We start from the raw sequence: 25,830 nt of genomic DNA on the forward strand, positions 1-25,830 counted from the left end.
GTTGATGGTGGCATCTTGGCAGGGACAGAGGAACATTCCTGCCACATGTGAGTAATGTTTTCAAGCCAGGCTCTTACTTTGCAGCTGGCAGTCAAGAGCTGTTATGTCCAAAGTGACTCCCTTCATCAGTCAAGACTAATGTTTGTGCCCAGAGAAATCTGTTTTCGTTCGTGTTTGGACAATGTGACATGTGGCAGACTTGGGAGAGGACAGCTTTACCCATGGGGTGATGCTTTTTGGCTGAGGAACAACTACTATTTGTATTTTCTAGTGAAGATGCAGACCAGGGGTGTTTGAGCTTGTTTCCTGGCTTTGTCATGGACTTCCCCAGGCTTTCTTTGGGCTTTTTCTCGCTATCAGCAAATGTGCTAGCTATAGTGTTGTCTGGCTTCATGGGCATCTGGAATGATGAGCACTCAGCTGCTGCAGTGATGGTAACTGGAATGAAAAAGGCACTCTGGCTTGGACCCTGAACCAGGTGACCATCGGCTACTTAACTTTGTGTTCATCCTACCTGTGGTTTATCTGGGAGGGTTCTCCCTTCACCCTGGGCTATGATGCAGCCTTGTTGCCAGCTGAATGACATCTCTGCTTCCTTCACACCTGCCTGAAACCACAGGTTTGATGCATCCAGCCCGCTGATTTTTGAGTCTTCACAGGAAAAGACCACTCAGGGCTGCTTTACTTGCTCTTTGGTAGTGATGGATTTTAAAAGAGCCCAAGGGTATTATTTTTTAAAGATCCTTTCTGAGCTGTACTGTCATTGACAAAAATGACTTTAAGTGTCTCTTTGAAAATGAGACTCATGTTCCTAAGCCACGTAAGTGCTTTTGAAAAATCTCCTTCCCTGTTAATGACTTGAGTGGACTGTTTCAGTGGTGTCTAGCTTTGTTTAAAGCATGCCACATTCAGAGTCTAAATGTTATGTGCCTGGCTAATAAACTGTGTTGTAATTGGTACCTTGGGGAGGTGGGAATTGAGGAGAAGCTGTGTATAAAGTGCGTGAACTTCATGTAGAAGCTGTCTGCAAAGGATGAGTGAAGAGCTGTGGAAGGAGATGAAAACATGGGATTTGAAACAGTTGCATAGGCTATGTGCCACAGAAAGAAAATGGGCATGGAACCATAAGGAAACCATAAGTGGGTTAAAGAAGACAAAAGATCTAGCGTAGCAGGTAGTGAGACTGAATGAAGAATGATCCTTCCACCAGTCAAATCAGTTAATGCAGGTGCCAGTTTTCCAGCTTCCCCCATGCAAGCTGGACTGGGCTCATCCCTGTTCTCATCACAGGTCCACTAGTGTCATCTCCCAGTTTGAGAAACCCAAGCTCAGGGGCTGCATGGGCCACTTTGAGATCTCAGAGGTCTTGCTTGGTTTCACAAATATGTAGTGGTCCTCCATGGGAACCTCTCATCTTGTGCTTTTGCTCACATTGACCTCCAGTATGTAAGTGGAAGAGGTGGTGACTTCTCTTCTCTTTGCATGTATTCATTGAATTTTTGCAGTGTCTGGTGATGCTACAGTGAGGGGACCCCATCAGCTGCTGTTGGGTTCCTGTCTGTTACACGGGTTATTGTTAATCCTGCAAACACAGGTGAAATTCAGCTGTGTACAGCCTCAGCACGTGTGTTTGTTCATTGGCTTTTTGATGGCTTATTTCACAGTGAATCCCAAGGAACAGAGCTCCCATCATCTGGTGGGACATCCCATTGCCTGTATCTCCATTTTACAGAGAATATGTTGAAACAAGTGAGATTCTGACAAGTCTGTGAATTCTAGCCAGATCTCCCATTTAATTTTCCTTTAACTGTAAGAACTTTTTTATTCCCCGTGTTGTGTGTGTTATTTTAAAAGATACCCCTAAATCACCTTCTATTCAGGAGGAAAATGGCTTTCTGCTTTAGAGAAGTGGCAAAACAGGGAGATTATATGGGATATAAAGTTGCATGTCTTGTGTTGCACTCAGGGCTGCCAAACTTAACTAAGCAAATGTCACAAGTCTGCCCTTCCTGACTTCCACCCCCAGTTCTTCACACAGGAACTGTTCAGATAATAATCAGGTTCTCAAATTGGAGTAGATTTACAATCACCATCAAGCCCTGACTTGTGTGTTTACACCCAGACCCCCTTGTACTTCCCTCCCAACCTGCCTCATTCTTCAAGGGGAAGTTTGGCAGCTCCTGTTTGTACCCTGTTTGTACGGAGACAACGTGGAAGGAGAAACGAGTAGTTTGTGAACAGCTTTGTAGGCGGGTGTTACTTAGCAAATAAGCAGGATGACACGGACAGCTCTTGTGTGGGCTGTAGAGTGTGAGATGGGAATAAGCGAAGCAGCTCATGTGGTTTTGGGACAAGCTCGGAGTGTTGCTAGTTAGGTGCTAGAGAGACCCTAATTCCACACGCAGATGCTGACAGCAATTTGTTATTTCTTTTATGAGTCGTTAGGAAGTGCTGTGGGTTGATATTACAATGTGGCCGTTTTGTTGGTTCCCTTTTAAATGCCTTCCTTCCTCCCAAGGCTTACTAAATTAAAGCATTTCATGTACTGGTTGATGAGAAATGCCTCTAACTTCTCCCTAAGCCGCGTTCCTGTTTTCTGTAGCTGGGCATCCTTGCAGCTGGGTTGGAGTGGAGATATCAGCAGAGCCAGAGCAGATGAGGGGAAAAGTAGTGGGACTTGTCAGAAAACGTCCTCTCTCAGTATATAGCTGTTTTATAATCACCGTTGTCCTCCAACCATGAAAATGGAATTCAGCTTCCATCAAAGCTTTTATTAATGCTGCTTTAGAGTGTCCTGCCAGTGTCGCTTCTGCCCTGGTTCATGCCTGGCAGCTGGGAATGCTTTTGCCTCTCCTCTTGATGTGCCCTGTGGCATAACTCGGATGCAACCTTTAGCCCTGAATTCAGCTCTTGATCGTAAATTAAGATAACATGAAGTCCTTTGCCTGACAGGTTTTCCTGTCAGGCTTGCACTATGGTTTCTGCTGCAGTAAGTAGACTTCTTTATCATAGAAAGCCTTCTCTGCAGGCATGAAAGTGTTGTGTTAGGAAATATTTTATTAGATAAACAAGCAAACTTGCATTGATTTGGGGAGGTGGGGAAGTGTGGTGCAGTGTGACAGGTCAGGCTCCTGCCTCTCCAGTCCTTTGATGGTTCATAGGAAGGGGCTTTTTTCCTCGTAAGAGTCTTCCAGAGATGAGAGTTTCATCACCTCTGCTGGAAGTGAACCCAGGATGGTGACGCCCTGTTCAGAGTCCTGGGCTGATGTATGAATCTTATTGCTAGTCCTCTCTATGGCCAAGAGCATCTTTGGTGTTGTAGAAGCCTACATTTAAGTTATATATGGCTCGAATTCCTCTGTAGCTGGCTTGCTGGCCACAGGAAAAAAATGAAATCTGTCTCCGAATGTGTCAAAGATGCTCTTGCTGCTTTCCCTTGGCTGTTTGCTTTGACAGAGCTGAGCGGCCGCTCCTGCCTGTGAGCCCCTGAATGCTGCTGCGCGCTGATTCCACGTGGAATTCTTCATCCTCCAGGTTTGAAACGTGCACGCCGATTCCATGTGGAATTCTTCATCATCTGGGTTTGAAATGTGCTGGCAGTGCTGTTTGGTGCTACAGTTTTTAAAGCGAGCAAAAACGCACTTACAGTGTTGAGGTTTGTGATTCTTTGCATGCTTATGATGCATTATTTTAATGCCAGTGAAAATGACATAACATTTAAAAATAAATAAGTATTCAAATATCCACTAGCTTCGTTTCATGTGTGCTACTAAAGAGAAGTGTAGGCTACAAATGGATTCTGGCACTGGAGGTATTTATGTAGATACCTTGTCAGAGACTAAAATATCAGCTGCTTTCACACAGTGGGGTGAATCTTGAACAGCCGGCTTGGAGGCAGAAGACTTGTGTGGACACTCAGCCTGTGGTTGTGATAATATCACCATGGATCTGGGCTTCAAAAGGTTAAAACAAAAATGCAGATCTCAGCTGCGATCCGCATCCGTTTCAGAGCAGCAGATAAAGCCTTTTAAGTTTTGCTGGGAAGTTCGCTGTGGCCTGGTGCTCTGTACCTGGGTCTATTTTGAGCTGTCGGTGACTCACGCGAACTTTCCGTGATGGATGTGAGGGGGCTGGTTGCAAATAACACCTCTGATGATCTTTTTGTTCACGTCTCTCTAAATGGGGCAGTTTTCATGCTCGGAGGAGGCAGGGAAAGAGGGTCAGTCCCTTGCGTCCCGTGCAGGATCCTCAGGCAGCAAATGGGGAAGGTAGAGACCGCACAATTGCAGTGCTGTTTGCTGCAATGATTGCCTGGATCAGAGGTTAGGTTTTTGTTGTGTATTTGATCGGTATCAATCCCAGTTTCACTAGAATAGTGGAAAATACACTTGTTTAACTTCAGGAGGCACGTGACTTTTTGTTGTTGTTGTTTTGTTGTTTGTTTTTTTTTTTCCTTTTCTAAGCTCTTTGGAAACAAACTGTGGCTTTGCACGGGTGTATCAACTCCTGACCAAACAGGATATCTTCTGTGGGTGCCGACTGCTCTTTACTCTGTTTGCAGCACGCGACAGCATGTGGCATTGCTGTGTTTGTGGCGTAGCTGTGGAACCCATCAAAAAGGTTACCCAGTTACGTTTGCTTTGTGTCCTGCAGTGGCGAGTGGCACAGGATGCTGTGACTGCTGAATGTGGGGAGGAGATGCACAGTGGGGTACAAGAAAAGGCAGAAAAGTTTTCAGTGTGATGCCAGAGAAAGGCTTTGCCAAAAATGCATGTCTTGCCTTGGCCAGGAGTGCGGTGTGCTGTTTCTCTTGTGCACAGTGTAATACCTTTTCTACTCAGGCCACTGAAAATACTGACCTTGAATGTTTGGTTAATTTAGACAAAGTTCTTGGGGACATGGTTTAGTACTAAAGTTAAGTTAGGTTATGGTTAGACTCAGTGATCTTGAGGGTCTCTTCCAACCAAAATGACTCTGTGATTCTGGTTTGGACTGTGTCAGTCATCTTGGATCTGGTCACTAGAATATAAAAGGTATTTTTCACATCAGTGAGGCATAGATCCAATTTGCAAACTCCTTGTGGCACCAGTACAGTAACTTGCAGATTTTTCCAGTACTGGCCTAGAAACAGCATAGGCACATGCAGCAACAGCCAAGCTAATAACACCCTACTTCTCAGCAGTGGAATCTATTATCCCTGTCATGTGAATGCAAATTTCTATGTAGAGATGATTTCCAGACCTTGAGCAGAGCCAGCTTGGGTGTGTTCGTATCACCACCCTTTTTTTGGCTTTCCCTTATGCTCATGTGCCCAAAGCCAGCGCGAGTGTCGGCATCTGCGGTGAAAACAGTTTTTACGTTTCCACTGACTTCATTGGGCTGGGAATGGTGTTGACAGGAGCGATCAGCAGCCTGCGATGGGAGGTCCTGATGCCCTCGCTATTTCAGTGGGGTGGGGAGCAGCAAGGAATGCTGATTCCTGGGGCTGGGCAAAGGGCATGAGGCTTGTTGCCCTCCTCCCAGCCATCCGATGGGGAAGGAGTGAGCAAAATGCTGAGGGAATTGTCTGCATTTTTAAAAAACTGGGCTGAACGACCAGTGGAACTGTGGAGGAGAGGAACGTCAGAGCAGAGGATCAGCATTGTTCCCTTGGGCCCTGAAGGCTGAGGCTGGCGGGGGTAGCACAGGGGGCTAAGCCCACGGGTACCAGCTCCACAGGGAGGAGGGGTTGCCTTCAGCTGCAGGATGCTCTTTGCCCTGTCCCATGTGGCTGCTGGAAGGGAGGGCAAGGTGATGTCTGAAGAAGTGGGTACAGGCACATGGAAGCAGTGGCCTTTCTTCTGTGATGGTCTTCAAGGAATTTTGTGTTTCCCAGCTCTGTATTGGAAACTGTGGGAGATGATTTACATTTGTTTTCCTTTGGGAACATAGTTGCCGGGCAATTATTTTACACCCTGTAGCACTGCAGACATGTCTCTTCAAGTCTGATATCTTACCACATAGCTGAGAAAATGTATTTTACATTAAAAAGGAGCCTTTTAAAAAGGCCCTTCAGGCATAAAGTCAATGTGTTTTCTATATATAACCTTGTAGTATTAATACAATGAACTTATCTGTAGACTCTGTAGGTGAATATGACTTGATCATTGGAGATATGAACAATATGATATTCATTTTCAATGCACTGTGTCTCTGACTCCATAACGGTGCCCCCAGCCTTCAGTTCATTTCTTAGTGATAAAGTGGGGCAATAGTGTGAAACAGGTTTGCGGATTGCATTTTTGCTGAGCATTAATACAAAATAAACAGTCTACAGAGAGAACAAATTTACTTCAGTTCAGAAATGCCGAGATGTATAGATTTGAGGCAGACAGGAATGATGAATGTGAGCTTGTGTTATTGAAATAAGTCCAGAATGGCATGGCAAAAGCTTCCCTGGGTTCACTTACAGGGGTTGCAATGTAAGTTGCTTTGGCTGGAAAATCTTAAGGTAGTGATTGGTTTCTTTTTTGTTGTTGTTTATCTAGGTTATTTATCACTGTTTGCCTTACGTGTGAGGTCATTTTCTTTTTCCAGTCACCGAGGAGTATTTTAGGGTGGACTTACAAGGCCCCTTTAGAGTAGCAGACAAGGCAGAGCTGTCTTTAGCATAGACCCATACAAAGCTGTAGCCTCACTGCTCTTCCCAGTGTCCTGGTCACTGTCACTTGCCATGATGACAATGCTGTCCCTGCCTCTGTCCTCTCCCGGGTTTGTCTGGTTCAGTGGGTGGTTACACACCACTGACTCTTTGGGGTCAAACCACACGTGTCTCTCATTCCCATGCACTTCACCCATGTGTGTTACCTGTATGAATCTTAAGGGTTTCTTGTAATAGCCTCCTGGTAACTGTTCTCAGGTTAGAAGCTTCTTTAAAACTGGTTAGCCTCTTAATCTATTCTTTCCAGCCCTGGCAAAACAGCTGCTTAAATTGACAGAAGCACGGAAATAGCAGTTTCACAGTTAATAACGTGGGCTCCTCGTGTTCCCTGCACTACTCCATCCCTACGCCATCCCTGTGGGCTGCACTCCTGGATGCTCACCATGGTCCCAGCACACTGGGACTTTTTATAATCCTTGCAGCCTTTTCACATGACGTCGGTATTTTACAGGGACCTGTCATGTCTTTTGCAACATTTTATGTAACTCTTAATAAATCAAGTCAGCGTCTAGGAGCACTGATGGCTTATCTGCTGGCTTGTGAAAGGAAATATGGGCAGTACGGTGCATTTTTATCTAACAGTTACAAGGGCACTGTGAGCATCCCGTGTGTAAACTGCAAGTGTTTTCCCAGGTTACACCTTACATGCAGGAAGCCCCGTAAAGGTGGAGTGTAGAGGAGGGTGGGAGAACAATTCTAGCCGTGGGCAGAGGTTTGTTTTGAATAAATGCAGGGAACATCTCTGCTGTGCTAATGCTGGTTTTGTAGTTGGCCTGTGTATTTAAGGTCACTGCCAATGTCAAAACAAGAATTTGGGCTGTGCTGTCTGGGCTGCAGCCCCTGGGATGTAATGCGGTTGTGTTCCTGGTGTTCTCTGGCTAAAAATCTGCATGTTGACAGTTTATTCCACAACCCTATTTTTATTTTGGGATATTTTTTTTTTTCTTCCATGACTGTTAGTGTTTTGGAGGCTACTCTGCTGATGCTGGTGTCAGCACTTTGTACTCAGATGCTGTTTTCCTCTGGATGCTCAAGGCTGCTATGTTGGTTTTGTTCTTTCACTATGCCCCCACTGCACCCCATGCCCCACTTAATAAAGGCAGAGCTGGTAGCACCGAGTGGATAGTGTTGGAGTTTGCTTTGCATCGTCCTCTTCCTCGTTTTGTTTCAGTCTCTTCACCAAAGCAAGAAACTGGGGGCATGGTGAGACTCTGTTTCCTTATTATGAGGGGTTTAAATTTTTGTATAAAGAAAAGAACAGCTGAAGTCCCACTGATAAAAGAGCAGAATGAGAACTGGGACTGGGTTTAATTCCCAGCTTTATTTTTAATTTACTGTCCCTGTCACTGTGAATTGCACCTAGAAATGGTGCAGTTTTGTATCTGAAATCCAACTGTCCAAAATCTTACCCTTGTAATGTGTGTCAACCAAATGTTTCTGAGTACTGTCCTGCTTTCTAGCCACTTGTATGTATGTATATATGGTAAAAGCCTGAAATTTGGCAGCCAGGTTGAAATGTGGGAGAGGCTTCCAAAGCTAGTTAATACCAGTTGGCCTTGGGAAATCACTTCTGTCTGATTTCAATCTTCCAGCTGAAATTACTCCATCAGAAATTGGTTATGTTGACTCTACTTATCTCATTAATATTTGGCTCTCTATGCCTCAGTTTACACAGCTGCAATGAGTAATTATGAGTTTCCTATCTAGATATGGCTCAGAAATGAGCACCATAGATGTGATTTCGCATGCTCAGAGTTATATACTCATCTTGGAGAGGTTCACCTTTCTGCCAAAATTGTTGTTCATATATAGCTGAGTTCCTCTAGGGATGTACTGGAGGTGACAGCTTGAAGGAGGTCTCATAGTAGGGGCTTTGCATCGCTTAGAGTTTGTTGTATTTTGCTCTATGTTGAAGTCTGGAGTCCCACCAGCCCCATTAGATCACACCGAGCAATAAAAACTGTCCCATGTTGTGGATAATAAATGTAGCTCTGTTGTACGAGTACCTTGTGGGGCAGCCTGAGATGTTGTCCATGTCCCTCCACCTTGATGTGTCTTGCTTTGAAAATAGCAGTGTAGTGTTTTCTAGCAGTGTCTGTCCCCATCTGCTCAGTTCTGGCTCCCACAGAGGGCTGGGAACAGTGACATGGCCAAGGTTGCTGGAGCGGGGACAGGCTGCGCTGTGCTCTCACAAAAGAGGACGTCGTTTCCCCTGATGAATCACAGCACCACTTCATCCCAACAGGTACCTGCACCTGGTGTTTCAGACAAAGTGGTGGTCTCCTCTCCCTCTGCATGCACATCTTCACTTGGCTTTGGTGTGTGAGCAAGAATTATTGCTCTTGTATTACCTTCAGTCATAGGGTTTGTTTTTTAGTGTGTGTGTGTTTGTGTTTTTGTTGGCTTTGTTGTTGTCTTGTGCAGTTGTTGGCTCTTTAGTGGGGTAGGATCACAATAGTTGTACAAAATTATAACCGCCTGAATGGGATGAAGGCTGAATTTTCAAAAGTCACAAAAACATTACAGTTTTGGGGATCTGACTTGGACACATATCGGGGTCAGGTTTGGGAGCTTTTGCTTATGCAAAGCAGCAGAAGTGGGTTGTTTCCATTTTTCCATTTTGTTGCTGATGGGCCTGTCTTTGTCCAACTGTGCCCTGGTGTTCCCTTACAGAGCCCAACTGCCCCCGGAGAAGAGCTGCTGTCAGAATACTTTAAATTCGGTCAGGCTGGCTCCTGCTTCATGAGGTTTATCAGCAAAGATTTTCAGTGCCTCCAGTGGGAGGCTATTTTTATTCTATCCAGGGGCTACCTTCTGCTCTGAGGTCTTTATCACAGTTTTTTTTGAATAGAGAAACCTGCCTGGTTTAGGACAACCTTAAAAATCTTCATCTTTTGCAGTCTGAAAAACAAAATAGTGTTTTATCCAAGGTAAAAGTGTTTGGCATTTCTGTGACATGTTCAAGATTTTTGTTATTTTTTTCTTGTATGAGGGGGATGCTGCTATAGATATGAGAATGCACTGAGTTTTCTCCCTTGAGCAGGGATGACAGCAGGTGAGGTACCTAATGTTTCATCTTCGCACTCTGATCAGTGCCACAACTGTTGCAGAAAATCCACATTGTGTTTCATTGCACTATATAACCAAGACTGGAAGACCTCTCAAGAGATCATCTGGTTCATTTTCCTGCCCTATGGTGAGATCAGTCACACCTGTGTCTTTCCTGACAGATGCTGGTCTATGCTCTTTTAAAGACCTCGGTAGCCTCTCCAGGCAGCATATTTAAATGCTTCACAGTCCTTGCCAGTAAAAGTCTGATCTCTCCCTGCCTTGTGTTTAACCTGAATCGTCTCTGCTGCAGTTCAAACCTGTCACCACATGTCCTGCCCATTTTAAATACAAAGAACAGGCCATTCCTTTTCACAGCAATGTTAAATATTTGAAGACTATTCACGTATTTCCTTGTTCTTAGTGTTAAATAACCGCTATTTGTTAAATCTTCCCTTCTTTGTGGTGGATTTAAATCTTCTGTGTAAACCTTAATTGGCCTGTCTTAAAATTATTCTGTAAGCGAAGATCCCAGTCATTAACTAATCCACAAACAGTTTAAACCCTTTGATCAGCATTTTATTTATATACTTTAATAGAAGCCTTCTATGCCAGCCAAACTGCCTATTTGTTCATCACTGTCTCTGACTTGATGGCCTCGTGCTGGTGTAGAAGCAAAGTATCCGCAAGGTTTTCTGCTGCTCGCGAACTGCGGTTCGTTTCAAGAGAAAGACCTGGGTGACCAGCATCATTTGAAGCCTTGATGTGGTTTGTGCCTTGGTTTTGTGGGATGGTGTTTGCAACATGAAGGCTGTGTGTTCAAATGGAAACGGCTAACTAATCATGGAGTCTGTAGGCACCCAAAATATACATTGGTGTACACAGGAATTTGTAAGAGAACATGTGCTCAGACAGGTGGTGGGTTGTGAAATGTCACTTGGTATTAGGACCTTCTGAAGTGGCTGTATTTGAGTAGTCAGATCATGCTTGGAGGTCAACTACTACTCTGCTGTGATTTAGATGTCCTTGATGTGTCTGGCTCCAAGGGAAGGTCAAGGAAATTTTTGCTTTAGCAGGATATTTGGGGTGGACAGAAAACTGGTCGTATTCCCTTTCAGTAATTATCTCTGGTGTTCTCTGTTGTAGGTGAGTGTTTTAACCACCTTGGAGCGACGGTTCAACCTCCAGAGTGCTGACGTGGGTGTCATCGCCAGCAGCTTTGAGATTGGCAACCTGGCCCTCATCCTTTTTGTGAGCTACTTCGGAGCCCGGGGACACCGGCCACGCTTGATAGGATGTGGAGGGATAGTCATGGCCTTGGGCGCCCTCCTTTCCGCATTGCCTGAATTTCTGACCCACCAGTACGAATATGAATCGGGAGAAATACGCTGGGGGGCTGAAGGGAGGGATGTGTGTGCTGCCAACGGGTCCACCAGCGATGAGGGACCAGACCCGGACCTTATCTGCAGGAATAGGACTGCTACCAACATGATGTACTTGCTGCTCATTGGAGCACAGGTCCTCCTGGGCATTGGTGCTACCCCTGTCCAGCCCTTGGGAGTTTCCTACATCGATGACCACGTGAGACGGAAAGATTCCTCCCTGTACATAGGTAAGGCTCTCGGAACTGCTTCTCACTGAAGGCTTTCCTTGCCGGCTGGCAAGGAAAGGATGGGAAGGATGCCTTGAGGCCTCTTCTCCATGTGCTGCTACACTTGTGAAGGTAACTTGGCACAGGTCCCTGCACCAAGTGGTTGTAAGCAGCAGGGAAACACAGTAATATTTGCTTTTATTGTAGCAACGGTTAAGGTTGACAACCATGGTGATTATTACTCGATGATTAGAAAGATGCTGACTCCTCTAATTGTTTTTGCACAGATTGGTTTAAATTCTCATATTGGTGGCTTATGGTTGAGTTTTAGCTGAAGAATTTCCAGGTGGCATATGTGATGATGACTTCTTATTTTTCCCCGAGATACCCTAGTTTCCTTTCTGTTCTGAAGCATTTGTCCATGTCAGCATTGCAATATAAGGAGACTTGAGAGGAGACACATCTCGTCACTACCACCATCACATTTTAGCAAGGAAATATCTATCCTGGAGTAGGTGCTGTGACCCAGCATGCTGTGGCAGGACCCCAGATTTTGTGATCCCTGTAACAGAATGGGATGCAGAAGCTGGTGAGGTCTATTTTGAGATATGGTGAGCCTGAAGTAGAACTCGTGTTTTGGATGGTGTTGCAAAATTCATCCCAATGATATGATGACTTTCAGATAAGAAATTTGGCTTCAGTTACCGAATGGAACTTCCCTGTTATTGGGGTAAAGTGCTCATGTGTTTTGGCAGTTGTCTCCTCTCCGGCAGATTTAAAGAGGATGTTGTGGGTGCAGTTGTTCTCTGAAAAAACTCACTGGCTTAGTGAATTCTTCTTTCTGCAAGACTTGTTGCTAGATAAATGGCTGCAATGCAATAAATCAGTGAAGTGTGTGATCCTTCTGCACTTGTTAGTATAGTTTCTAGTAACCAGCACTCTGTGCGCTTTTGCCATGATTCCGGTCTTGACTGTCAACTGAATGGATGGTCCCAATACTGGTCATTCTTTTTTTTTTTTCCCAAGATGTTTTTATCAACTTTCCAAGCATAACTGAATGCAGCTGGGGTTTGACCATAGGCAGCAGAGCTGAACAGCCCTGCTGACTTTCTGAATGGTGTTCGGCATCTTGGGATAGCATGGAGGCCTGTTGGAAAGACTAACTGTATAGCATTGCTAAGGCATTCCTGGATGTATTGCTAATTGACTTAAAGAGGTTCTTCTGTGTATTTAAAACATGTCAATGTTTTCCTGTAACTGACCGTAAAATCAGAGTATTTCAGCATTTAGCTTTGTCCTTGGATCGTTATTCACCTTCACTTGGTTCTGTAAGTGTTTGTGAGGAATCCACTGGATAAAGCGGGATGATATATAAAATGCAAGATACTGTACAACCCAAAGGTGAATAATGAGACTAAATTTACAGGAGCCACTTCGCCAACATCGTAAATGATGGGCTGGAATTAAGAGTGATTCTGAGATTATCTATTATAAGTAACTATATAGAGAAGCAGCAACTTCTTTCAGTCTGTTCCATGGGCATTTTTTAAGCAATGCTTCATTTCTGAGAACAGGATTGAGGAGGATGCATGAGAGGAGTATGAGAAAGAGTGATTCTTTTTGTTCCTGAGATATATTCATCTTGGATGCTAAAATAACTTCTTTAAAGTTGGCAGTTCAACTGTAGCTGGGAAAGTACTGCCAGAAGATTATTTCTGCTTACTATATGCTGCTTCATTATTTTTCCTTCAGACATATGGGTCTAACCATGTTCCTTTTTATATGTAAATTTAAAAAAAACCCCAAGCATTTTGGGGTTGTTTGCTTTACTGGCTTCAGCTATGAAAATCATAATCTGTATTTCTGCGTATGAATTATGGGTTGCAGAAGAGTGCATTAACCAGAAGAGTACACTTAACCAATCAGCCATACCAACAATGAAATTTAATATCTGCTCTGCCCCAGCCTATCCATCATAAGCAGGTTTTCAGATAACCTGTAATCAATTTTGCTAGTAAAAATAAAAGCTAGCAAGAAAAAATTATAGGAAAATAAATCTATTCTGTGAATGAAAATAAATGGAGAAGCTGGTGGGAAGTGTATGTGTCTCCTCAGATTTGTGAATACTTGAGAGGTCAAATTCCTCCGTTCCAAATGCTGTTTGAGAATGATTTGCTGAGATTTGTCTTTAACTGAATATTTTTGTTGATGTCATCAATGCAATTTTCAGTGGCCTTAGAAGAAAGTTGGCTGAGCAGTTTACTCACTTCATTCTCCTCTGTTTCGCTGAGGAAATAGCTGCAGAGTGCGTACTGTCAGTGTGCTATATTTATATCAGTTTGCTTTCTCATAATAGCACGCTCACTCAATAGGGGTTACGCTGTATGTGACCGGATAAAATGTTTTTGGGTAAGTTCCCTTGTTTTAAATTAGGAGCGAATCTGGCATAGATTGTTCCCTCAGGATAGAAACTAATTAAGAACAGCGGTAATAGTCTGGCTGAAGTTTCCATCATGGCTCGCTGTGGTTGAGAAATGATCAGATTGACCAGTCCGTGCTGTCTTCAGTATATTGCTAATGTTGAGTACGTATATTCTGCATTTGGGCTCTATTCTATCTGGGGGGAAGAAGCAGTCTCTCACTTGACAGATAAGTACTGGTAATTGTTCACCTGCTGCAATAAAAAGCCTCTTGTGTCCCAAGGTAGTGAATTAGATAGAAATAACAATGTGCACTGAGAGGTGTTTTTCTTTCTGAGTTGTACAAGAGTTCTGTGGAGTAACTTCATATGGTATCTAATACAGCCACTTTGCAGTGAAATGATGGCACAGGAAGATTCCTTTATTGAAAAACAAACTCCAAACAAACAAAAAACCCCACACAAACCCTGCGCAAACAAAAACCAAACAAAACAAAACCAAAAGCCCAACACCAACCCAAACACAACCCTCCACAGTCCTTCTTTCTTTTAACAATTTTATTAGTACTAATAACATGTGTGCAGAAGAATGCAGATGTGATACTGTATGGAATTCAAAGTGTAACTTTGGCTTTAACGGCTAGTGCAAGTAATGGTACGTGTAGAATATAATGCATTTCTGGCCATAAAGTCCATCAAATCTGGTCCATTGTAGATTCTCTGCAATGACAGGCACATGGGAGGTGGTGGATAGGGCAGGTCAGTTGTGCATCCTTTGAAGGCAGAGGTTGCTCAGGCTTCTGCTCTGCCAAGGAGGTGGGGAGTTTCATAATTAGAGAGATGGAGATGAGATATTACAGGAAGATATTTCTGTGGCATGGGCTGCTGACGTGTAATTTCATGTTTCATGAGCTAATAGCGTATTTTTTTTTTAATGTCTGCAGTGTGTTGCTACCAAACTCAGATTCTGTTGCTGTAGTAACCAGCTCTAGGAAAAGGCCTGTTTTGTGTTAACTGAGGGCAAATCAGATAAAAAAGATGCATGCGTCAAAGTACACACCAAAGGATGTTCAGAAGAAAACCCATCAGTGTCATAACAGAGTTAGAAAGACAGCAGGACCATGCCTGCTCATGCTAGTGATGGGAAATACATTCTCATCCCCTTTCACCATCCGAGTGCCTGCTTAATATAAAGGTTGTAATGTTGGCAATAGTGGCCAACAGATAAACAAATTCCTTTATTTTTTTCAACTGTTTGAAGTTGGGGAAATCTGGTTTGGTGCTGGTTTGCTTGCTTCTCTCTCTGAGTCTGATCTTGTATGTAAGATCTGAACTTGAATCTAGAGATTTCCAAACAAGCAGGTTAATTTTACTTGTGTATTTTTTGGCATTTGGCATAAGTAATCCCTCTGACCAGAGGAATTAATCACTCCTGCAGACTGTGTAGGGCTCGTTATTGCTGCAGCTTCACTGATGTCAAAGGATTCCCTCAATTTGTGGCATCCTTTATTTTAAAGGAGGAAAAGTATGTTGAAGACTACTTACTACACAGTTCCTTTCTCTACCCACTAATGACTCACTTGACATTTCCCTCTGTAGTTCATTTTCTGCTAGGTCTTGCTGAGTGAGTTCGGTTAAAATCAATGAAGACTGTCATTAGGAGGGGGATCAGAGGCATTGTGTAGTTGATGGTGGGGGAGAGCCTGACCTGATGGTGGTTGTATGGATTTGCTGCCTCTCAGATGAGCAAGAGCTTGCAAGTGTGTTCTGGTCCCTGGAGTACCCACTGTGCTCTCAGCAGTGGTTTGTGTGTTCAATTAGAGCCCGTACAGTGGTGTGGTATATTAATGTTATTAGCACTCTTCATACACACCTTTTTGGGCTTCCTGCAGCATTAAACATTTGCTGATAAAAGCTGTCGCATCTTGTCTACAACATGGTTACCTATAGAGCAGAATAAATAGCCCCTGGGAGCCAGTATTTGATCTGGGACAATTAAGGGCTGCATTATATAGAGGAAGTTGCTATTATTGTGTCTCCTGTTGATGGAGGAAATTGATATTGATGTTGGAGGGAGTACTGCCAGACTGTGTGGCTCATTCAGAAGAATGCTGTGTTGATCTTCAATGCGTTGGAGATTCTCTTTAAGTTTGCTGAAGCTCCCTCAGTGTTTAACTGGAAACATATTCCACATGTTGAGGAGCTACCACTTCAGGCTCCTTGCTGACTTGCAGAAACTGCTGCAATGGAAAAAAAAAATCAAGGAAATCCTATAAGGGGCAAGTCTTGAGGCAAGGATTAAGTGATGAGGAGTGATGAGTGCTCCTGAGTTATTGATGGTGTGAGGATGTGCATGAGCATAGTGTGCTTAGGGGAATAGAGCTGTTCTTGGTCTGATGTGTGGCAGGGTAGAGGAATGGAAAAATGGAAAACTCAGCACTGCTGGATGTGTCTGTTTAGTTGCTTTCTTTTGTCTCATCTCCTAGTCTTCTCTCTGGCCTTCCCTGTGTGTATTTTGGTTTGTCATGCCATCATTCCAGCTGTTAGCCTTGGTATAAGAGGAGAACTCGACAGGATGATCTCTGTCCCCATATGCCCAGATAGGACTAACCTGGTAAGGGAGACAGGACTCTGTGTTGTCACTGGTGACTTCGACCTTTACAGCAGTGTCGAGTTCTGTGTGGAATGTGTGGAAGCACTTTTTGTTTTAAGTTGACAGTTATCGAGAAATGCTCACTGTCACTTCTGGTGCTTTCTTGCTTACTTTAAGCACCAACGCAAGATTTGCTGCAGTGGAAGACAAACATGCCCAGTTTGAGATCTTGCTGTCTCCAGGGATAAATTTGTCCATTTGAAAAATCACTTATGGTAGCTTACGTCAGTCAAAATGACAGCAACCATTGTGTTTTGGAGAAGCAGAAGCATTTTCTCAACTGACAAGAATTAAATCTGAGAGTTGGTATCTATGGTGGTGAGTTAATAGCAAGTTATCAGCATAAGATGCTGAAATTGTCAGAGTTTGAGTCAATGTTTTATAAGCGGTAATGCCAAAAAATAGTACTTGAATTTCTACTAAAAAGCTCAGACTGTTAAGCTGGGCATTTGCTATGAATTGTGCGACTTCATCTACTGTTTATCCGATATTACCTATATTAGGGTTCATCAACAGATACTAAAAAAGGGAAACAGACTTTCTGATTTTATAAGCAAAAGTGAATGTGTTCAATGCCGTTAAAGTTGAAAACCCCGGGCTTCTCCAGGATGTATCCCCATTGTCTTACCGGGACTCGTGTATGTAACTGATTATATTTGAAGGACTGTAGAATGGGCAGTCAGTGACAGCACCTTTCATAATAACAAATGTCTCCATTTTTATTTTTTTTTTAAACATTTAGAATTCTGTTTCCTGGAGGATGCACCACATAATTTTGAGAAATGTGAATATTTTGGAGCTGAAAGAGCAGATTTTGCAGGAGTTTGGCTTTCAGACTGGAAGTCTTCTCTTTACATAGCTTGATATCTACAGCATAATAGGCTCTGTGTAAAGATGGTGAGGACCCTGGGTACCCACAGAAATGTGTTGACATGGTCACTGTTTCTGTCCCTTCCAGATTCTGTAGAATAGTTTTTCATTCTGTGATTTTATTTATTTTTTTCCCCCTGTTCAGAAATTTACTCAGCTTTCCAATGGCTGCCTGCCAGTGTTGTCTCTGTGACTGCTGAAAAGTCTCTTGCGTGGAGGACGAATTAATTTTGCTGGGTGTTGCCCTCTCTGAATTTCTCCAGAATTTCTTGAAGTATATGTTTGAACCTACATTTCTAAGCCATAGCAAATGGAATAATTTTTTGTTGATAGCATACAGGTCATATCACCAGCCTCTTGAGGCCTCGGTTGATATATATTGATTGGAAGGTCTTTAGGACCCACTTGGGAGGTCTGTAGAGCTCTGCCTGTCCTGGCTGCTTTATCCCTTTCACTCCTCAGCCTTTCCCACTTGGCCATACTCCTTCCTTGCATGCTCAGTTGTGTTTTGCAAACAACGTGGGTACTAAATTCACATTAGCCTTCTTGCTGGAACACGTTTCTCTGAGCTCACCCACTTAAGGCTCTGCCAGTCTTGTGCTTTCCTTAAACCTTTTCCTTTTAAAGCCTATTTCTACTAGGACTTTTCTAATGGATCTTAACTGACTTGCTATGTGTTGTATTTCACCTGCTCGTGACCCATGAGCTGCTTGGTGAGTTTACTCACCTTCATGTGGTGCACTCATGGAGCACGACCACTTGCTCCAAAGAATCGTTTTTCTCCTTGCTGTATATGTATGCAATTTTATAGGTATGTAATATTTTTAGCCTAAACTTTTGACAGAATTTTGTAATCGTTTTGTTCGGTAAATGCGTCCTCCTACGGGTGATTTGGACAGCCTTTCCTTTCTGTCACAGTCTCCAAGGAGTTGAGAAAGACATGGCATTAACACTAAGCTAAAAGCAGTGCTGTTGCCAGCGTGAATGCTGCGGTGCCTGTGCATTATTGAAAGGTGTCTTTGCATCAGATGCAATAGAATGTCTTCCTTGTGGTTTGTGATTAGATTAAATCACATGACTTCATGTCGATATACTGGTATTAACTACATTGGCCTAACCTGCTGATCCATTGGTAGCCTGCAGCCTTTGTAATTATCGCCCTTTGGGGCAGAGATCAGTGTTCTCATTTGCTGTGTGTCAGTGGGACTGGCTCGGTTACACGTGTCCCCTTTTACAGTGTCAGTGGTAATATCCTGGAAAATTAAATGGAAACATAAACAAGTGTGTAGGGTGTATTAGAGCAGTAACAATAATCAGTTAATGGGTATAACCTTCCCCACTGCAGGCAGAAAGGCTGAGTTGTGAAAGGCGGTAACTGAATGGATGTATTTATTCAATTAAATGTATATATGCACAGAGTCGTAACTGCTATGGGCTCCATTATTTTACAGCAATTGCTCCAGTTACCTTAACCTTCTGCTAATAGCTTTTTTTTTTTGTTATGAGCTGAGTAAATAAAGCTTGAGTCCAACACAAATGACTGTGTGTGAGAGCATATCGAGGGTGGGAGCTGTTTCCATGTTACTCTGTGCACTCTGCAGCTGATTTTTGTCTTAGTTGGGTGTTGCTGACTCTGTCTTTTAAAAATAATTTCACTTTCTGAGCGTGTTTTCTTTCTGTAGTGCATTTAAGCCAGTCATCAACTGGGGAGCCTAGAGAGGTGTGTGATTCCTTGGGCAGCCTCTTTAAAGCCATGTCCTTGTCATTTAAATGGCAAACATGTAGAGGACAGTACATATTAGTACTAAGGTTCATAAAATTAATTACATAGATTGGAAGGTGATGAGTTGGCCATGTCAAGAGCTGAAGGCTCTATTGTACCTCTTTGATGGTGTAAGTGGGAGTGAGGCAGCTTGTGCTGTCTGTCTTGGCCCTTCTCCTGGGAATTCAACTGAGACTCCCCAACTCATTGCACATAGTTAGTCTCTGGATGTTTTGGTCCCAGTTTACAGGCTGGTACTGAGGACACTTGGAGCTGTGTTTTGCATGTGCCTTGCCACGGTGGAACAAGGTACAGGATCTGCCCCTTTGCCAGCACAGATCAGAGCACTGGCCTCACGGCAGTGGTGAAAGTCTTGTTGCTCAATAGAGGGGCTTGTGTTGGCCTCTTCACCTACCAAAACAAAGAATTTGTTATGGAGGATATTTTAGGACTTGTCAGAAGTGATTATCACACTCATCCTCAGCTGAGTGAGCAAGAGATGGCTTTCGTGAATTTTGCTGTACCACTGTAACCTTCCAATAAAAAAGGGCAGTGACCTGAAGTGTAGTGTTAAAAGAGAATCGCTGCCTTAAAGTTCCGAATAGTTGCTGCTTGATTATATATCCTGACACACAATTACTGCCCAGTGCCAGCAGGGCGTCAGACCCTTGTTGCCACTGCTTAGGTGACGTCTAACATGTTGTGAGCTGCAAGGAAAGCTGGCTGGTCTGGCTACAAACCTCCTTGCCTGCAGCTGGCTGTTCCTTGGTTATCTGCAGGACAAGGTGCTTATTTAAGTGTATAGAAGAATGTAAAACTTTCACAAAAGCACCTGCTTTCATGCTTTTCACAACTGCTGCTTCTGTTGCTGGGTGAGGTGCTCAACCAGATTTTTTTGCCCCTTTGAGAGGTTGCTGTGGGTTTGGGCTGGATGCTGGGCCAGATGATGCCCACACCCTTTAGGTACCAGATAGGTGTTATCTGAGTGACCTCCTAAAAGTGTTTGCTTTTGCAAAGTCCCAAGCACTGCCACAGCACAAACATACGGGTCAGGCAATGGTCTGTTGACACATGGGTCCTGGCAGTGCTCAGCTGCCAAAGCTGCTGTTAAATTGTGGTTTTATCATTATTCCTTTGCTGTACATTGGTGGCTCTGCACCTGTCACTCCTCAAGCACCTTCAGAGCTGAGCTTTTTCCAGGGGCTGTGAGGGACATCAAGGAGTAATGGTAGATCAGGTCTTGGATGAAACTTTTTCTTCAAGGCTGCATGCGTGACTGGCACGAGATGTCCAGAAGGTGCCTGACCAACATGACTGGTTTGGTGCGTGCACCTAAGTAATTAAAAATTAATGGCGTTAACACCAGAAGAGCAGCTGGGACATGAATCAAAGGTGTGAGACGACCCAATAGTACCTGTTTTGTGAGCTGCTGTGGAGACATCAGTGCAGTCTCAATAACTACTAGTGCTTGATTTTTCTCTGGTGGACTAGCCTGGCGGAAAACATGTGGACACAAGTGGTTATGCACCTTGCAAAACAAACATAAAATTCCTTGATAATGCTCCTTGGTCACTTCATAAGCCATGAGAAGAGTCTGTGGAGTGGGTGGTGCACCTTCCCTGGTGTGGTGCGTGGACTTGGGGGGGAAGGCAGCGTGTACACGGGATCAGTACCAAACTAAAACCTCTCATCTGGCAGACTTGTCATCAGGGGCCATGTGCTGGGGTGTAACCTACTGGAGATCTTCCTACTGGAAGTGGAGCCCTGTCTGCTCTGCTGCGGGAAAGCTGCGGCTGTGCTGGTGCCAAGGTGTTTCTCCACTGACTGACCTGTCCCGTGATAGCTGTCAGTCAGCTGCATCTTCCAAACCAGCTCGGCTGTCACAAGGAAGGTGCTGAGTAAAGGGCCCAAACTAAGCTTGGGAAAGGAGAAACTGACCATCATCTGCATCTCAGAAGCTCTGGCTGAAAATGGTACAGGGCAACAATGATCTTCTTCTTTCATGCATAGGACCTTGGCTTGACTGGTCTGCAGTTATTCAGCTGGGAGCTTTTACTTTGGTTTTGGGCAAATAATTCTGGCTTTGCGTTCTCAAAGTTTGGGGTTTGGTCCCAAAATTGCTCCTTTGAACTTTTCTCTCTTGAAAGCACTTGGAAACAATTTTTACAGATTTCTTTTTGCCAAGGTAGAGCCATTTCATTAAGTGTGCTGCTAATGAGGCATTTGGCTTTTCCTTAGAGGGAGGCCTACTCTCACTAAGTCCCCTTTTGATTGCAATAATAGGGACTTTGTCTGGAGGAGGCTATCCGAATTTGGCGCTTTATGAACCGATTAAAATGTAAGGATTTAAATAGTTTCTCAAATGGATGTTAACAACAGGTCACGTTGCTCTTTCACTTAAAACCTCAGAACACGTCACTGCAGCTAAACAAGACTGGCTCTATTACAAGGTGCAGGATCTGGCCAAAGGCAGTGGATCAAAGCAGTGGCAGAAATTCAAGAGTTCAAACAGGTAGAAGAACAAGATGCACTGTGCACCAATTCTTCCCTCACTGTCTCCCTGTGCCTACCTCGCTTTTCCTGTGATTTTTCTGTACATTCCTATCCTCAGTGTTGGGCAAACCATTCCTGCTGTATTTCTGTACAAGACAGTGATACTGCTTATTAGAGTTGGAAAGAAATAATATTGGGGGGGCAAAAGACAGCTGGGACAAGTTTGCTGTATTAGTCATTGCTGCAGAGACCAATTACCCTTGTGATGAAAGACCACCTGTATCTTGTTAGCCATTAGCTAACAACATATGGATGTCCTAATTCAATCAGACTGATCATCAAAAGAGTAAGAATTTTTAGAGAAAGCTTTCCCTCTGCAGAGTTATAAAACATCTGCTAGAGGACTGAAAGGGGTGGTGGTAAGCAAGAAGTGAGCTATAATTTACCTTGGCCATGCTACCAAGGTGTCTTGTCTTGAGCACTGAGCTTTACCATTCTCAGCTGTGGGTTGCCTCTCTAGCTTTCTGTTCATTTTGGGCACTCGGTGGTGGTGTTGTGTGGGGGGGAGTGTGTGTTCGATATCGCCCCTCTGTGCTTTACATAAAAATTCACATTCCTGCAATGCAAGTGTAAAGATGCTTTACTGTACTTTCAGTTTATATCAATGCATATCTTCATTTATGTTCCATGTAAAAGCGTGCTGTTCTGGTACTGGTGGTAGACAAGCATGCTGCATTGTAGAGTGCGCAAGAAGCAGCATTGCAAGAAACTGAATTATTTGCAGTAGTTCTGTGTGAGCTGTGAAGAGTTTCCCACGGGTGCCAGAGGGCAAGAGGTTTTCAGGGAATGATAAGACCTTCTAATTCATCAGCTGAGGCAGCTGGAGAACACACATGTTCTTGCTTGGTGCATCATGTTCTGAGCGGTGTGACTACTCATACTGAAGGGTTTACTTTTTGTTTCCCAGCTTCACCTGATCTAGTAGAATATACTCCTTGTCTCTCTAAACCTTGCCTCCCTTCCTGCGTTGATGAGAATTATGTATCAAGTGGAAAATTGGTCTGGATACCACACCTCATCAGTTGTTTAGCATCCTGGAGGTACTTGATTTATAAGTAGAAGCAAAACTCAAGCGTGGGTTAAACGAAGACATTTACTCCAGCAGTGTCTCCAGGGTTATGAAACAGGTTAGCAGGAGGGTGAGAATAGACCCCAGCAATTTTGACTCCGGTGCCCTGCAATTGCTCTGAGACCTAAAACCTTTCACTGCCTTCCTGCAAAGTAATGTATCTTCTAAAAGTGCAGACATTCCTTTTCAGTGTCAGAGGGGTTAATGGTCCTGGTTTCTTGTCTGCTAGCACCAACCTGCTCCACCTCTGTAGATGGTGTTTAATTTGTCTCCAGGAGTTGGAGGATAAAGCTGAGACCAACACTGTCTTTTGAAGAAGCGGCTTGAGGACAGTCAGACTCCGTGCTGCTCTATAACCAGCTTCCAGAAGCCACCAACACAGGGGACAACTGCCTTGGGCTTGTCCAGTCACTTTTGAAGCTCATTTAAGCTTATGGCCCACACAACAGAAATGGCAGTGAATTCCACAATTCCTTGTGGTTTTTCTCGTCTGCTTGTGCATTTTTGTCCCAAATCCGTTATTTCTTGCCTTGATGCTTACGTTCGGCTTTAGGGCTGTGAAGGTGATGAAGATATGTTGAAAGTGGCATCTGCCTGTCAAAAATCTTGTTGCTGCTAGAGATGGCAGTTGTGCCATCACCCTCACCTTATGACATCCCAGCACTGATAAGAGTGCTCCAGTAATTCCTTGGACTGGTAAGAAAGTGCACTGGGACTGCGCAGATTTGGGCAGCTGGCGAAGATTAGGGCAGGCCATCCCACTAGGTGAAAAATGTAGTCTTAAATGGGTTTTGCTGATGCGTGGAAGACCTGTCAAAGTGAAAATTTCTGATAAACAAGCAAAATGAAAAGAAGCTGTGCTGCTCTACAGCGTTACTGGATAAAATACTCCCATGTGTAGCTCCTTGAGTTTGCCTTGCATTCTGCACCCCCCAAAGCCGTAGTAATGTGGAGACTAGAGCAGCTCTAGCAAATCTTTTTGAATAAATTAGTCTCGCTGTCCTGTGGAATTGAGAGTCTGAGTAAACAGATGAGACTTACTCTGTGCCTTAAAATCAGCAAATTTGGGCTTTATTAGCCCTGGAGGGGCAGTAAATTTTAGAGCTGAGCCAGAGGAGCAGAGGGAGGTGAAGGCAAGCGAAGAGGCGTAGCACTGGGTAAGGATATGCTCCAAAAGGCCTGTGCTGCTTACTGCAGCCCAGGAAGGCAATTTGAAATTGAATCTACAGTGCACAAGGCAGCTGTTGGAGGTGGATGGGGTAAGGATTTGGGAAATCCTGCATTCAGCACAGGCAAGAACAAAGATGTTGGCAAAAGGTGGAGAGCTGGGGTGGGCAGCAGCATATTAAGGCTGGGGAATGCAGGTATTGAAGCAACTAGAGTTAACATGGGAGCTATATTGATATAGGGGAAACATGGTATGGACTATCTCCATTAAGTCTACATAAGCCTGGATCCTCACATCAAAAGGCTCTTTGATTTCTGTTAAAATTCAGGCTCTTTTATTTTAATCAATAACCATGGGAGTTAGGTGTCTAAATAGAATCTGGGCTAAACGTTGCCTTTCTGGATCACAATTGTTGGGTAATTCCCAAGGGTATTGCTGTGTGCCTCTTCTTGAACCACAGGACCCATGTAGTCTCCATTTTCTTGCAAAGCAAGCTGTTTTTTCTGAATAAACTATGTATTGATGGTGGGTGTGGGTGGTATCAGGGAAGCAAGTGTCCTCAGAGCCTTGTTCCCAAAGAGATTCCAGTGCTACTGAAGATGCTAATTACTGCCGTCAACCCATCATTATTTGTCTTCTGCCCATAGAATACTGATCAAAGGTGCTGATAACACTTGCATTGAGTAGAAAGCTTGTAAGAAGAAAAGATGCTCTTGAATTTCAGGAGTACCACTGACTACTTTTTTTACTTTTTTGGCTGTCACGTTTTTGGAGGGATTTTTGAGACTGGAGGTGGCAAAGGAAGGAAATGCCTTTGTTTTCTGAATTTTTTAATGCCCCATATGGCTGTTTTATTAACTAGAAAACCTCCAACTGTGAATTGGATGAGATTACACAACTACAGAGCAAAACATTCCCAGCTGTATAGCTGAGAGCCCTTGTGCCTCTGCCCGTGATCCATGCCTCCCCCATCTAGGGTCAGGGTGAAAAATAAAAGCTGCATTTGCCTTGTTTTGCTGACCCAAGGAAAACATTGTTGCTTTTCATGCTGGGGATGTTGAGCTTTTCAAACAAAATGCAAACCTTGAACAAATTAGTTGTCACCAGCTCATCAAAATGCACCTCTGTTTGAGTGGAGGTTCTGGGAATGGCAGGTACAGGAAACCCATGAGCTTGGGTTTTTCAACAGTTTGCAGTGAGTTTATACACCGCAAAGTTAGTAGTAGGATTGCTAAACTTTAACATTCTTCCCTGCTTGTTCGAGTGGGGTTTTCTACCATGGTATGGAAGAACACATTGCAAACCAGACCTCTGTGGCAGGGATCTGCACTTCCTGAGCGTTGACTCTTTGATTCCTGCCCAAGGAGCATTTCTTCACATTGTCTGTTGGATTTCTGTCCCATCTGCCATGCGGAGACAGAGAAATGAGTTGCCACGTGTAGCACGTTAGTCGGCAAGAGAGATTGAGAATTTAGAAATGGCTTTTAGTCGTGTTCCTACTGTATTCTATGAGTGTATATTTTTACATTACTACCTCAGTTTTCTGTCCAGGAGACTTGGCAACAGAGCATTTCTCAGACCTGCCTTTTCACTTGTGATTTTCTGTTGTGCAAAGCAGTGAAAAGGAGGGTTGGGACCTCAGCCTTTGCTATGAGGGTGTTTTGGTTCTTCCACGTTGTCCTGGAGACTTTATTTCTCTGTGAGATGTGCCAGAGGGAGGAATGGGATTTATTTAAATGGATCCCTTTGGATTTCAGGTCTTGCTTCATTGTCAGCTGTGAGTGTAGAAATGGGATTTGATGTTCAGGAGTGGACCTTTCCCATTTCACATCCCTGAAGCTGTGCATCTGGTCCTGCTCCTCGCAGCCTTCAGTGCTGGATCCCGCTGTTGAACGGTTGAATCCACGCTAGCATGGTCACAAGTGAATGTTCAGCAGATGATTCATTGTTTTTCTTGCCAGCTTCTCCCTGGAGCTGTGCTGGGTAGCACAGAACTG

General features: G+C 43.9%; 1 protein-coding gene across 1 annotated transcript in view; it reads left to right on the forward strand.

Moving 5' to 3' along the window:
* Window positions 1–25,830, forward strand: part of SLCO3A1 (solute carrier organic anion transporter family member 3A1) — a 141,826-nt gene that overhangs the window by 12,908 nt on the left and 103,088 nt on the right. The window contains exon 2 of the mRNA XM_082060810.1: window positions 10,895–11,360. Within this exon, the coding sequence (XP_081916936.1) occupies window positions 10,895–11,360 (466 nt within the window). The remainder of the gene's footprint in view (window positions 1–10,894; window positions 11,361–25,830) is intronic.

This window comes from Streptopelia decaocto (assembly GCF_964273445.1).
Source record: "Streptopelia decaocto genome assembly, chromosome: 9".
Lineage (NCBI taxonomy): Eukaryota > Metazoa > Chordata > Aves > Columbiformes > Columbidae > Streptopelia > Streptopelia decaocto.